At 38.7% G+C, this 15287-nt stretch overlaps 1 protein-coding gene across 2 annotated transcripts; it reads right to left on the bottom strand.

Moving 5' to 3' along the window:
• Positions 1-4178: 4178 nt before the first annotated feature.
• LOC311105162 (tryptophan 2,3-dioxygenase A-like) lies at positions 4179-10349 on the bottom strand. Of its 2 annotated transcripts, XR_014610220.1 has the most exons (13): positions 10221-10349; positions 9899-10004; positions 9614-9704; positions 9261-9331; positions 8900-9027; positions 8609-8795; positions 8374-8481; positions 8140-8251; positions 7962-8019; positions 7789-7868; positions 7600-7690; positions 4429-7464; positions 4179-4296 (listed from the first exon to the last, which is right to left on the bottom strand). XR_014610220.1 is itself a non-coding variant. In XM_084147213.1 (12 exons), exons 1-12 carry the CDS (start codon positions 10256-10258, stop codon positions 7311-7313), a joined length of 1224 nt encoding a protein of 407 aa, XP_084003339.1. In that variant the 5' UTR covers positions 10259-10349; the 3' UTR covers positions 4179-7310. The 2 variants fall into 2 exon arrangements, 1 of the variants encoding a protein (XP_084003339.1); XM_084147213.1 differs by having other exon boundaries at positions 4179-7464.
• Between the last annotated feature and the right edge of the window lie 4938 nt (positions 10350-15287).

The raw sequence follows: 15287 nt of genomic DNA, 5'->3' as shown, positions 1-15287 counted from the left end.
AAAGACGGTTCTAGTTTTAGGTCATACTTAAATGTAAAAGAATAATAGGCACACAAACTAAAGAATACCATTTTAGTATTTTATTAACTTTAGATTCTCACCAAGACAGGCAGAGAGTCCAGACAGACAAACAGTACAGTACAGTACAGTAAGCTATACATTGTACATTGTACAAAAAGAGTATAGGCTGCACAACAAAGATAATACGAGAGTATAGGCTACACCCATAGCCTGGCCCATGCCCTGGCCCCCGCTACACAATACATTTTATGATAGCACACAAGTTGTCCAAATTGATTATCCAAAACACTGCAGCCAGCGCACTGGTCATGAAATTGAAAGCCTGTCTCTATACAATGTTATGATCATGTAAAATCTGTATAAATAGGCATACAAAATTAGGAGTAGACAAGGCTATTTGATTAATAATTTCATGATCATTTGGAACAGGGGAAATTATTAAACCTTTGTACATATTTCCTTTCTTTCTTTTCATTCAAAATCTTTCTCTTCAGCCGCCAGTGCGACCACTGTATAAAGATAGATAGCTAGACGGCGAAGCCCTCAATGGGCTTTCCTATCACAGAAACGATCAATGGCAAAGATCAGAGGTGCACCCTCTATCCATTTTTATGGATAGCTGTCATGACATTTTCTACAAACAGCCTTTCTCCACTCGCTCTGGAATTAATGAGGAAATGAGTCGAGATCGGACCATGGAAACACAGCGCAATTTTAATATAAACGCGTTACTTGGAAAAGTAACTAACATTATTACTCACATTTTAAAGTAACTCCTTATATTACGCTGTTACTCATGAAAGTAATAATATTACTGTAACACATTACTTTTGTAACAGATGTGAATTTTGTCATTATTTTGACATTTTATTACATGATACCAATTTCATATGCATGGAATACTCTGGCTACGGCAGTGTTAATAGTGTGTGACTGAACATTCTAAACATAAACATTGTACCCTCAGTTTCAGGTGTGGTGCCATACTGGATATTACAAAACACTTGGGGAACGTCATGGGGTAACGAAGGTTATGTTTATATTAAAATGTGAGGCAATGTTTGTGGTGAGTTTGAACTTGAAAAACACATACAGTACACTGCATGATGCAATATTGTCCTTGAATATTTGTTCATAATGTAAATAAAATGTTTTATATTCAGGGAGCGCTTTTCATTTAAAATATAAAACAAAAGTGTTTCACATGTAAGAATACCCAAAGCATATTTATATTTACATTTACATTTTAGTCATTATCCAGAGCGACTTATAGTTAGTGAGTGCATACATTTTCATACTGCCCCCCCGTGGGATGATAAAGGATGTATTGACTACCACAATAGGACAAGATTCAATCAAAAGGTGCATACACCGCCAAGTGCAGTTTTGTGTGATCAGTTCCTATCCACATTCTGATTGTGCAGACAGGTGTAGATGGTCTGATCTAATTGTGATCAGATCCAATGGCAAAGGTGCATAACGATGTCAGAATTCAGATATTACATTATTGTTTTAGCACTATCCACTGAGTTTTTAAACTATGGCACAGATTATCTATTATATTGACCATATACTCTAGTGGTCGCTCTAATAATGAAAATAAATGTCTTAAAAAATGGAAGTCAGGTGGAACAATTCTAGCCAACGAGAGGGCAGAGACGCGTGTGAACAACAGGCAAAACTATTTCCACTAGTTACCATAGCCACAAAGTCAAAACTGGCTATATCGTAAACATTTATGAAAACTAAAATTAGCAAGTTTTTGTCTCCATTTAAGATTAGGGTTAGGCATAATGTTAGCAGGTTTAGGTAAGGTTTAAAATCATATTTTAAGAAGAGAAATTGTAAAATAGGCGAGGTTTATAACGTTGTGGCTGTGGTAACTAGTAACAATGTAAAGTGTTTTTTCTCAAAGTTGCCGGGATGTCACGTCTTACTTATCAGTACACGCGTAACAACCGAATCATTACGAAACTTAAACTCGATCAAATAAGTAGCAAACCAGCCATTACATTTTTTGTTAACCAAATTCAACACTCTCATTGAAAATATCAAAAACTCCTCGCTTGGTGAGCAAGAAAAAAAGACAAAAAACGCCACCTGCTGGAGAAGACAGATTTTGCGGCCAGTTATCCCTCTCACTTTTGCCTCTTCCTCTCTGACTACGGTGCAGGACATGGTTCAATGCACCAATAAATCGGCATAATCTATGCACTTCTTCAGGGTTTTAAAATTGGCAGCGTCTTGGTGCTAAAATTGGGAGCATGTATACCGTGCTAATGTCAATACCCCAAAAAATTGTTACGGAGAGCAATGTACAATACGTTGAACTTAGTGCATGGGGGCCGGCATTTTTTTTTTTACATCCGCTATTGTCAGTTGATGACACACCGAGCTATGAACAGTTGGTGATCCGATCATCATAATAGGTGACGAAGCATGTTAATATGTTGTAAACACGCCTTGTAACCCTGGGCTTGAATCCCTGGGCTTTACAAAGAGACCTGTCTGTAGTCTTAAGGAGTCGGTGGCTCAGGTGTAAGGAGTGCACAGCTTTAGTGGTTCGAATCCAGGCAGAGCTTTCGTGTGTGGTTGCATTGATACAGATTGACAGTTGGCCCTGTGACATCTGATGGGCAGAAAGTATCTGGCCCGTGCATAGCAGCGGTTATGGAGCAGTAAGCTCAGAAAAAGTCGGCTTTTATAAAGCTAAGTGGAGCTTTTCCTATATTTCAATTCTAATTGCCCAGCACTGTACTACCACTGCTGTTCACTGTTGACAAAGTCATTTCTGGAGATTATTTATTTAATGTGTTTAGTGATTCATTTTAAGGTAAAAAACAACAACCTGTCCCTCATTTTACACTATCTAAAACCTAAAAGGGTTCTACGGCTGTCCCCATAGGATAACTCTTTGAAGAACCCTTTTTGCTTCCATGTAGAAAACTTTTTGAATGTAAAGTCATCCCTGTTACGTGAAATTAACTCTTGTTTTAATCTGGTGAAACTATTCCAAAAAAAATAAAAAATAAAAATAAAGAAGAAACATTGCACATCTAATAGTGAAATCAGTGTAAAAGCAGGTGAGAGCTGGTTCTACTCTTTTTGGCCATGTTCTGGTGTTTTGTGGTGGAAAACTGAGCGGGTCGAGAAAAACCCTGTTTTAACTATTTATATAATTTTTGTGGCGCTTCCATTCAATTGCCCATCCCTGTTGCACACAACAAGCTTCCATTCCTCCTGTCACAAGGGGATACAGTATATGGCTGATTTAAGATTAAATAGTCAACCCTGTTACGTTATTTGGCACTTAATAGGCACTTACTATAGTATTTTTTTCTAATTTAACTTCTTTAGATGGGAAAACATGTTTTTTTTTATTAAATTGAACATGTGCTATTTAAGAATGTCAAAATTATGTGAAATAAAACCAAGTTAATCTACCCTAAAGGGACCATTTTTTTGGGAACGACACCCATGGCAATGTCCGCTTTAGGTATAATGCCAGGAGCCGCTTATGGATTTAACAGCTCTAAAGCCACTCATGAGAAAGTACTACTGAATTACTACTCATCACTACTACACAAGATCTACACAAAACCTACTGGTTTTAGTAGTGATTTATGTAGTAATGTAAGTAGTAATAAGTGGTAAATTATGATGTTTCACTACTGGTGAACACTACATATTTCCTATTCAAATTACTACATAATTGTGGTCCTCTGTAGCTCAGCTGGTAGAGCACGGCGCTTGTAACGCCAAGGTAGTGGGTTCGATCCCCGGGACCACCCATACACAAAAATGTATGCACGCATGACTGTAAGTCGCTTTGGATAAAAGCGTCTGCTAAATGGCATATTATTATTTTATTATTATAATTCTCCCTGAATCACTACTGTGTAACTACTGATGTTTTGGGTATCTACTACTTAAAACCTACACATGCCTACACAATTACTATTGAATTGCTATGTAATGCTTACACATTACTGCTGTTTGCCTAGTCAATCCCTATTGAATTACTACTGCCATTTGTGTGTGTAGTGTTGTCACTACTGATTACTACTGAATTGCACCTGACCCTTTTGAATTACTATTGAAAATAGACACATTTACTACTGACATCTTGTTTCACTACTGTGTCACTACAAGACTAATGCAATTGTAATTTTTTATTAAATTAATTACATATTTACACTTGTTAATCCCTTTGAGGCCTTGTCTTCATTCAGCTATGACTTAAGTATCTTCAGATCCTCTTTTTTGTTGACATTTCTCCACCACATAACCGTTCAGAAAATAAAGACAAGCACAAGAGAACCAGTTATAAGCCATCATCAATCATCTGCTGACAGAAGTCACATAAGACAACACAGAAAAACATTTGATAAACAATGACAATCTTACCAACAAAGGCTTCCAGTCTTCTTATGTCGAGGGCCTCCTTGGCAACAGGTCAAAAGAGGTAAGTAGAATGGGTAAGTATACCAATATCAATATACCCGACATTTGCATACAAGCACACACACAATTATTAGCTAGCAGGACGAAAACAGAGACTACATACTCTACTTGCGTATCTTGAGTAATGCATAAACTACACATTCACTACACAGTCCCTACAATAGTCACTACAGCACAAATAGGTTTTGTGTAGCAATTCAGTATTACTTTTTCACCACCAAAACAACTGCTATGCGGGTGTCGGCTAGTGCGGATCTGATAGAATCTAGCCCTTAGGTGACCTATGTGATTGTTTTTATGTAAACTCTCCCCATCTCTCCCCCTTTTCTTCATCCTCATTCCTTTCTCTAGATATTGCAGAATGTGACTTCTGTCTTCCTGTGAGCCATGGATGACATTTGTTTTTTAAAGGGATTCATGTGTTCAGTATACTGACAAATTCTCAATCAACCCTTCAAGGAATCCTTTTCAAGACAATACTCATGGAGGTCCAAAAAGTAATTTTCTGGCAAACTTTTCAATAACATTTTTATTGAGACATACAGTACCAGTCAAAAGTTTGGACACACCTACTCATTCAAGGGTTTTTCTTTATTTTTACTATTTTCTACATTGTAGAATAATAGTGAAGACATCAAAACTATGAAATAACACATATGGAATCATGTAGTAACCAAAAAAGTGTTAAACAAATGAAAATATATTTTATATTTGAGATTCTTCAAATAGCCACCCTTTGCCTTGATGACAGCTTTGCACACTCTTGGCATTCTCTCAACCAGCTTCATGAGGTAGTCACCTGGAATGCATTTCAATTAACAGGTGTGCCTTGTTAAAAGTTAATTTGTGGAATTCCTTTCCTTCTTAATGTGTTTGAGCCAATCAGTTGTGTTGTGACAAGGTAGGGGGGTATATAGAAGATAGCCCTATTTGGTAAAAGACCAAGTCCATATTATGGCAAGAACGGCTCAAATAAGCAAAAAGAAACGACAGTCCATCATTACTTTAAGACATGAAGGTCAGTCAATATGGAGTTGCAGTTGCAAAAACCATCAAGCGCTATGATGAAACTGGCTCTCATGAGGACCACCACATGAATGGAAGACCCAGAGATACCTCTGCTGCAGAGGATAAGTTCATTAGAGTTACCAGCCTCAGAAATTGCAGCCCAAATAAATGCTTCACAGAGTTCAAGTCACAGACACATCTCAACATCAACTGTTCGCAGGCCTTCATGGTCGAATTGCTGCAAAGAAACCACTACTAAAGGACACCAATAAGAAGAAGAGACCTGCTTCAGCCAAGAAACACGAGCAATGGACATTAGACCGTTGGAAATGTGTCCTTTGGTCTGAAGTCCAAATTTGAGATTTTTGGTTCCAACCGCCGTGTCTTTGTGAGACGCGGTGTGGGTGAACGGATGTGTAGTTCTCCTCCATGCTTTACGGTGGGGAGGTGTTATGGTGTGGGGGTGCTTTGCAGGTGACACTGTCTGTGATTTATTTTAAATTCAAGACACATTTAACCAGCATGTCTACCACAGCATTCTGCAGTGATACGCCATCCCATCTGGTTTGGGCTTAGTGGGACAATCATTTGTTTTTCAACAGGACAATGACCCAACACACCTCCAGGCTGTGTAAGGGCTATTTGACCAAGCAGGAGAGTGATGGAGTGCTGCATCAGATGACCTGGCCTCCACAATCCCCTGACCTCAACGCAATTGAGATGGTTTGGGATGAGTCGGACCGCAGAGTGAAGGAAAAGCAGCCAACAAGTGCTCAGCATATGTGGGAACTCCTTCAAGACTGTTGGAAAGCATTCCAGGTGAATGCCAAGAGTGTGCAAAGCTGTCATCTCAAATATAAAATAAATGTAGATTTGTTTAACACTTTTTTGGTTACTACATGATTCCATATGTGTTATTTCATTGTTTTGATGTCTTCACTATTATTCTACAATGTAGAAAATAGTAAAAATAAAGAAAAACCCTTGAAATAGTAGGTGTGTCCAAACTTTTGACTGGTACTGTACATTTTATATTCTTACTGATACAAAAATATATTACTTTGAAGTCCGGTGATCATTTCTATGCTGATGGTATCACTACGTGTTGAATGAAGTATAAATATAATTTCTCTGACATCACATAAACACCCAATGCACCAATATCGAAGTACTGTAGAAATACATAATATTACTCTAAAAAAGATAAAAATAACTCAAGTACATGGAAAGGTTAATGATGATCATTCATTAGGCTATGTACAGGATTATATCACACTTTTTCATACTTTAAATACAGCACAATATTATATAAACAATATATACTATACACTGAGTATACAGAACATGAAGAACACCTGCACTTTCCATGACATAGACTGACCAGGTGAAAGCTATGACCCCTTATTGATGTCACCTGTTAGATCCACTTCAATCAGTGTAGATGACGCTCAACAGTTTCCCGTGTGTATCAAGAATGGTCCACCACCCAAAGGACATCCAGCCAACTTGACACAGTTGTGGGAAGCATTGGAGTCAACATGGGCCAGCATCCCTGTGGAATGCTTTCAACACCTTGTAGAGACCATGCCCCAACAAATAGAGGCTGTTCTGTTCTGAGGGGGAGGGATGCTTATGTGGTTATGATGATATACTATGTTACTTGTCCCATTATTGGTGTAGGTGAGACTTTACCACGTCATAGCTAGATTATATGACACTCTAGACCCAAGGTATATCTACATCATCTAAAGTGGCTTCCTCTCGTTGACACCTTTCCTCAGCCTGCACGGACCACTTTAGACAGTTGAGACAGTCTCCTAGTCTGAATCCTCACTACTGCAGTAGGAGCTGTCACAGTACTCTGCGGTGAACAGAAAGGTGTGCTCATTGGGGTCTAGTTTAGGCAGCCAATGGCGAGGTATCAGAAACATGGCCAGGTTAAAGAGATCCACAAAGACTTTGTAGCGATCACTGTGTGAGAGAGAAGAAGAAAAACACCTACTTAGCTCCTTCTTCAAGGGGTATATAATGATGTGCTGGACAGTAACTCTAGCTTTGGATCCAGTTTATTTCAATAGGTAATCATAGATGACAGACATGACATACCTGACAGTAGAGCGCAGGTAATGGTAGCCAGATGAGCCTCCAGTGCCTGCTTTGCTGCCAATCATTCTGTGCACCATGCACACGTGGTTGTCTGAGACACATAGGAGAAATATTGCACTCGTTAATATAACTGTGGTGAGAAATGTGGTGAAGTGAACTGTTCTTCACATATATTTTGGTGTTACTTACATCTCCATTTTGTCATAAGGGTATCAATGTCCATCAGGTTGGACAGGAGTTGGAAGGGAACCTGGAACCTGGGCTCCTCCCTAAAGATAGAACAATCCACAATGTAATAATTACATCTCAAATGGTGAACAAACACAAGCCTATCTAAAATAACTGTCAGAAACCCTTCTTACCTGTAGAAGTAGATCATCAGAGCTCCTTGGAGAGCTTTGTAGGAGATCCGTCTCTCACCTGATTAAACACAACAGGAAGTGAGATGGTTTGTTAGACCTGAGTTCTGTAGTTTTAAACTAATTATGGGGACTGAATTGTTGAGGCAGTTTGTGTTGGCGCTAGGTGATAAGCACTCACCTTTGCCCAAAAGATGCTCATGTCTTTTGACATCAAACAGTGAAGTAAATAGCTCGTTTTGCTTTGTCAGCTCTTCCATCATCTCCTCCTTCTCCTCTGAGTCTTGCATTTTCTGCCAAAGGACAAAAAAGAAGATCGTAGTTTTTGGTCCGATTATTTTATCTTTAAGTAACCTAATGAGAAGCAATGTTGTGGTGAGATTTTGGTACTAGATTATTTTGAAACAGCCCATACCTCTATTTTATTTTTTTCAAGACTCAAACCTTCAAAGATGTTGGCTTCCAGTTTCTCCCAAAAGTTAAACCCATCCTCTTCAAGACCTGGGGTCCTTTCCAGCCATTTCTGAATAGAACAACAAACAGTACTGCTCAATACTGCTATAATATGAAGTGTGGGAAATAACATGATTAAGTATTTAAACGGGATCTATTTTCAAATGTTTCAGTAAGGTTTTTTTCTTTTCACACACCTCCACCAATTTCAGCAGACAGGGCTCCTTCTCAGAACTAAGCAGCATCTCACTCTCATGTCCTTTGAAGTTGTCCCTGTAGTGACGCCTGTTGTAGGGGACTCTCAGGTTGTCAGGGACCCCAATCTTGTTCTCCAACAGACGGAATTGGAGACTTTGGAACCCGGAGGCAGGGGACAGGTACTCTCTACAACACACAAGAGTAATGTGCGTTAAATTTGTAAAGAGGGTATACTTTTATAAGGTTTATAAAAGCTAAAAGGTTATCCATGGGTTATCTATGGGGCTTACCTGAAGTCATAGAAGTCCAAGGCCGTCATTGTCTCGAGCACGGCAAACTGGTCGACCAGCAGCCTGAAGATCATAACAATCCTGTGTATGCGGGTGTTGACCTTCAGCATGTTGCGTTCATCGCGAACCTGGTGAAACATTACTATTAAAGATTAGTTCTAACTTTTTTATGCAAAAAGGGTCCCTGCAATTGGACTGCATTGGACAGAAAAAAGCACGCCTTTTCATGCCCACAAACAAAGGCCTAGGTCATTGACATTGTTTAAATTTCATGGTTTAATGAAGTAAAACACTGATTCATATTGTGTTTTAAGCGTTTATGAATTATATGTTAAATACTCTTGCTTTCTGAGGTCCTTACATGTCCACTGATGAAAATCTCTCGCACTGAATCCAGTTCCCATAGAATCTGCTTGAACCAGAGTTCATATGCTGAAATAAAATGATAAAAATGCCATTAATCATTATGTCCCACCTTTGCTATGCAATAAAATAGATCATTTGTTGATGGAAAGTTGATAGTGAATTGCTATTCAAGTCTTTCAGAAGTAGGTGCAACTACAATTAAAGGTTAAACTCATTTCTTGAAATGACTGGATTTCAAATGGAACAGACCCCAATCCTTGTGATAAGGGAATACATGCATACTATGATTATAATTCCATTATTGATTCTCAAATTTTGAGGATATTTGACCACAAACATATACTGTACCTTGATGTGTGACAATGAAAAGATGCTCATCGTGGATTTTGTTCCCCTTCAGTTCACTCTGAAGAACTTGGGCCGTCACAACTTTGTCAAGCTATAATAGAACAAAACAATTAGATTTAGTACTGCAGCTAACACAAATTAAAATGTTACTTCCATTCCATCCCTTATGTTGGCTGTACAGCTTCTATCGGCAGAAGACAAAGATACCATGTCAAAAATCTTGTAGAAGATTAAGTTAGATTAAGTTAGATTAAGTTAGTTAGATGACGATAGTGAATGCTTTACCTGAAGGTAGTCACCATAGATTATGCCACCTTTGCTGGCCTTGTTGATTCCTTCTTGAGAGTCATCTGCCTCTTCCTCTTTTAGATACAGCTTGCTCTTGAATAACCTGGGGAATGAAAATACAAATGTATTGGTATTGATTAGCTAATGTCATACCATTATTATCATTAATAATAATAATAAATATAACTATAGCATTCATGTAGAATCAAACTGAATTATATGATGCCTTTGAAATGTCCCATGTAGCCTATGTTACAAAAAAAGTCACAAAAAAACCATTAATAAAAACATAATTTGAAATGCAATAATGAATACGTACAAGTGACTTTTCTCGAAGTATGGACATCCACCACTCATGGTTATCCAAATTATCCAAAATGAAAGCAAAAATGTTATCTTATTCCTTTGGTTTACTACAACTTTGATCCTATTCCGTTGGTTTACTCAAACTGTGAAAACCCAAGTATTTATAGGCTAACCCAGTCATGCTATTGGCATATTTCAACATCCGGCCCATCTCCATTTGCGTCATCTGAACCGTTCTTATTTGCCTTCTCTTAGGTGAACTCACTGGATGTACTTTATTTAAATCAGTAACAAGGTCACTGGGCCCATTCCAAATTAAACAGACATTTTAGCAACCTATGTTCGCAATCAACCACAACATATTTATGTCATTAATGCGACTCCGTGCAGCCAATGGCAATGCCCGCTTTAGGTATAATGCAACGAGCCGCTTGTGGATTTGAAAGCTCTAACGCAGTTCCACCTCCGACACCATCAAAACCAACCGCTAAGCAGATGTCGGCTAAAGCAGATCTGATTGAATAGAGCCTTAACTCTATTGAACTGCCATTTATTTGAGTATAACTGCGGCCATGGGCTACCAGGGAATCAGTGTCTCAATATTTGTAGTTCTGTTAATGTGTAATCTTTGCGATAGTCATCCTTTGACTTGCTGAAATGTCATAGATTTGATGTATTTTGTGTTCTGAGAACTTCATTACACAACCTTGACATAGCTGTACCTTTGATCCATATTGTCTGTTGAAGCGGCTATTGGTGTTCCCTAGACATCGACAGGTGTTGTAGATATTCAGCACTGCTGTTTTTTTTTTTTTTTACATCAGTCACACTACAAAACTTGTCTCTAATTACCTATTAGTATTTACATAGTAGTTATATACTGTAGGTAAAGTGGAATTACAGTATAGGTGCAGGTGTTACATAGTAGCCTACTTGCAACTAGCAGTTGACAATTTAAGAATTTGCTAATAAACTCACAAGTGAGAATAATTAATTAGTGAGCCACAATATATTTGAGTTTGTTCATAAATATGATGTATACAAATGTCAACATGTTACACAACTCACAAATCAAAATTGCTATAGGGCCTACTTGTTGCAAGTATAGTCATGTGTACCTACACTGTAGTTACACTCTACCTGCCTATGTAACTCCATACAAATAAATAATGATAGGTATAACAGACTCTTACTGTAAAGTGGGACCTGTATGTGCTGGCCTTATTATTTGCTTGGCCCGTCCAGACCACTTGGTATAAAGGGACCTGTGTACCCATCATGGTCTGGAGAGGCGTGTTTTTTAAAACTCTCATTAAGTCCCATGTTAAGGGGACATTGTGCCGACAACATCAAAGCCTCCATGACAGACAAGAGGACTGACATCTGAAAAAATATCACAGACCTGCTTTCTACTCGCTATAGCCTTTAGGGGGAGACAAAGTATGAAAGCACAAATCTGTCTAACAAATATGGATCATGACAAAATACTAGGGTCTCTTTTCAATCTGGATCTCTGAAGTGTTTCAGATTGATTGCGCAATATAAAATGTAAAGGTCATTTTAAACATTTCAGTAATTGCATCGTTAACCGTGAATGCAGTCTTCAATAACGCAGGAACATTGCCATTACATTTCAGCCAAGCCGTAACGCTGAACTTCCGCGATACGGATTGAATAGAGCCCTAGATAATCAAAGTACCTAATTAACATTTGTATAATATAAGGTAATTCATTTATCAATCCAGGCCCTACATCTCCTACACATCCCAACAGAACTTGGTAACAATCATAGCTCTTCATAGAACAATTAACCCAGTTATAGCCGTAGGCCACAAATCATGCACACAAGTCACTCTAAGGGATCTATTCAATCCGTATTGCGGAAGTTCAGCGTAATTGAAATTTAAAGGCAATGTTCCCGCGTTAGCAGGTACTGCATTCACAGTAAACGCTGCATACTGCTTGTCAGCTCAATCAGAAATAATAATAATAATAATAATAATAATATGCCATTTAGCAGACACTTTTATCCAAAGCGACTTACAGTCATGTGCGCATACATGTTTACGTATGGGTGGTCCCGGGGATCGAACCCACTACCCTGGCGTTACAAGCGCCATGCTCTACCAATTGAGCTACAGAGGACCCTTGCCATTTCTATCATGCAATCTGTAACACTTCAGCGATACAGATTGAATACAGCCCTGAATCTCCCAGAGATCATTAGCTATCGCCCGTTTTTTTGTACAACCCCTTTGAGCCGAGTCCTAATGGTGCCAGAGGAGATGGCTGCCGTTTTACAGGCTCCTAATCAATTGTGTTATTGTGTGTGTTTTTCCACGTTATTTGTAACTTATTTTGTACATAATGTTTCTGCCACAGTCTCTTATGACCAAAAAGAGCTTCTGAATATCAGGACAGCGATTACTCACCTCATACTGGACGAAGATCTTTTCTTTAATGAGTCGGACGAGAAGGATTTACTTCAGACATGACAACAAGCAACTATTTTTGGTTGGGGACACCGTACCAAGCCGCACTGGTGCTGCAGAGAGAGCTAGAGCAGACACTGAAGCAGCCACTGCCCTAATCCTTTGTTCTTATCTTAGCTGGTATACACAGAGATGAGCCAAATGGGGGACATGCTTGATGCTTGAAACAGTGACCCAGACAGTCTTGTTTGATCGCCAAGCTTTTGCAAAGGCCAGACAGTCATAAAGGCCAGTTGTGTTGGTTTGCTTTCTCCCTGATACTTAATTGATTAGTTAATGGCAATGCTGGCCTTTAAATACATGTTGTCTCCATGGTCTGAATCAATACAGCCAGCAGAGCAGAGACAACAACTCTGGCAGCCTATTGCTTTGTGCTCTGTCTAGACTAAATACAAAGTAGAAAAGACAGTAACTGACCAAACTGGGTGTCAAACTTTAAAGCTCCAATCACTGCCTTTTGTTGGAAGACTTGAAACAAGGCTGTCAATCTGGTAACCTTTCAAGGGCATAGATGACTGTTTTGAGCCCTTTAAGCCCACAATAGGCAGGTTGGGGAGGCACTTGGTGACGACGGACCGGTAATTGTTTGGCTCTGATCAAGCCATTCAGATAAATGTGTCAGGACAGGACACCAAAAATGCCACAGGTCAGATTCTCCGGTCATCAATCCACTCTGGTCTAAAATAGTCTCATATTTGTGAGGGATTTGCCAACAGATTTCGCTCACTATATCTATGAAAATGGCTTGAAGTGGCAGACAGGCCATCTTGTACAGACATACCCTCTTGATTGCAGTACTGTAGGTTAGTGGCTACAGACTAAAATATCTAAATAGACATCTTTGTACAGGAATGCTCATGCCTTGCCTATGGCAGCACATACCAGTAAACCAATGTCCCTCATTTAAGTCAATAATGTGTGACGTGTGTGTGTAGACCCATCCCATGCGATGCAATTGCAGTAGTATTTCAGGCACTGGGATTTTGATTGCCAGTGTACCCACCATTGTGTTGCATAATATGAATAGGAGCCACATCAATTGAACCTCTTTCACATTCCTCTGACCATGTGCTTATTGCATGATCCTGTTGGTCTTTGATGTACTTGCAAAGTCGTCGCTTTTATGCTGTTCTTTGAAGTAGGTCACGTCGCAGTGCTGTGGTCTGCTCTGGTTTGCTTTGAAGGTGCCCGTTGTGGTCACACAGTGCAGTGGTTATGTAGAGCTATATTTACCTATTCTGGTTGAAGCATTGGTAAATTCTGCTAAAACCTGGTGAACATGCCCTTTTCTGTGATGGTTTGACACCATCTCTGCGTTCATCTGATGCTGCAGTGATGTTTGATGCTGCTCCTAAGATAGCAAGTAATGGAATCCTGCAGTCTTCTCTGGAGCTGAAAATTGTCTCCTGAAGATTCTGCAATATCAAAACAACGAAGACAAGAAAGCAAGATATTTTGTACAGTACAAATTCAAAAAAATGACTGGCTGCGTATTGTATAGGAGTAGGTAAAGTACTGACCACCCGATCAAAATCCAGGAATTTAGCCTTAATATCTTATTCACATAATGCTCATCTATGGCACACACTATACCACTAGAGAGCGTCAGAGGACTGTATAGACATTGATTAAGTGATGAGGGTTCATATTTTTTTTTTTTTTTTTTTTTTTTGTCATATGAAATGTGCTCCTTCATTTCCTTAAAACAAATTATTCAAATAGTACTGTACTGTCGCCTTATATGAAACATTTGATCTCAAATCCAAATTGAGTATAGAGCCATTTTAGCTTCACTGTCCAAATACATGGTCTTGAGTATATATGTGCTTCCTTAAAATTAGGCTGGGTACTGCATATAACCTGTACATTTAGGAGAAATGCTAATGTTCAACATAGTATTATCACTGTAAGAATTATTCAAAGGGTTGTGCCTATGATTATGTGGGTAGGCCTATACTTGAGCCTGAAATGTGTTCAACTGAGTTTTTGCTGTGTCATCTTATAAAACTCTTAAGGCTTTGATCAACTCTCTAATAATTAGGCAGAACAAGCAATTATTACAACACAAAATCTAATTAGAAGTTCTGTTCAGAATTTTACACAGAGAAGTGAGAAGATTACCATCAGTGTTTGGGGTATTTTTCTGTCTTGAATCCTGGTTTGTTACACTCACAAATCAGTTCAGTCACAATTTACACAATTTAAGTCAAAAATGTTACAAACAGCTGACTTCAATGAGGAGCAGGATTTGGCCTTCTTGGCTTCCCAGATGGAATGAGGTCTTCATAATCATTTTAGGGCAACATTCGGGAAATTAAGTTATTGTTGAATGCTTTCTAAACACATTTAGTAAAAAACTTTTGATATTCTCTTTACACAACCACCTTCCAAGGATTTAGCAGGTATTTTTCAGAAAAAGGCAAAAAAAAAAAAAATGCAAGTAAAGTCATGCTGTATAAAAATAATCATGACAGCTGTGATGGAAACAGGAGGTTTTGGTACAATTGTATAAATGCCGAGAGAACATTTGTTCGTTCGACATGGTGGGATCTTTTTGTGTCTGTAAAATTATTTATGCGAGAAATGGC

This window comes from Coregonus lavaretus (genome assembly GCF_964263955.1).
Source record: "Coregonus lavaretus genome assembly, chromosome: 29".
Taxonomy (NCBI): Eukaryota; Metazoa; Chordata; class Actinopteri; order Salmoniformes; family Salmonidae; genus Coregonus; species Coregonus lavaretus.
Note: the sequence above shows the minus strand (reverse complement) of the source record. Positions and strands in the feature narration are given on the sequence as shown.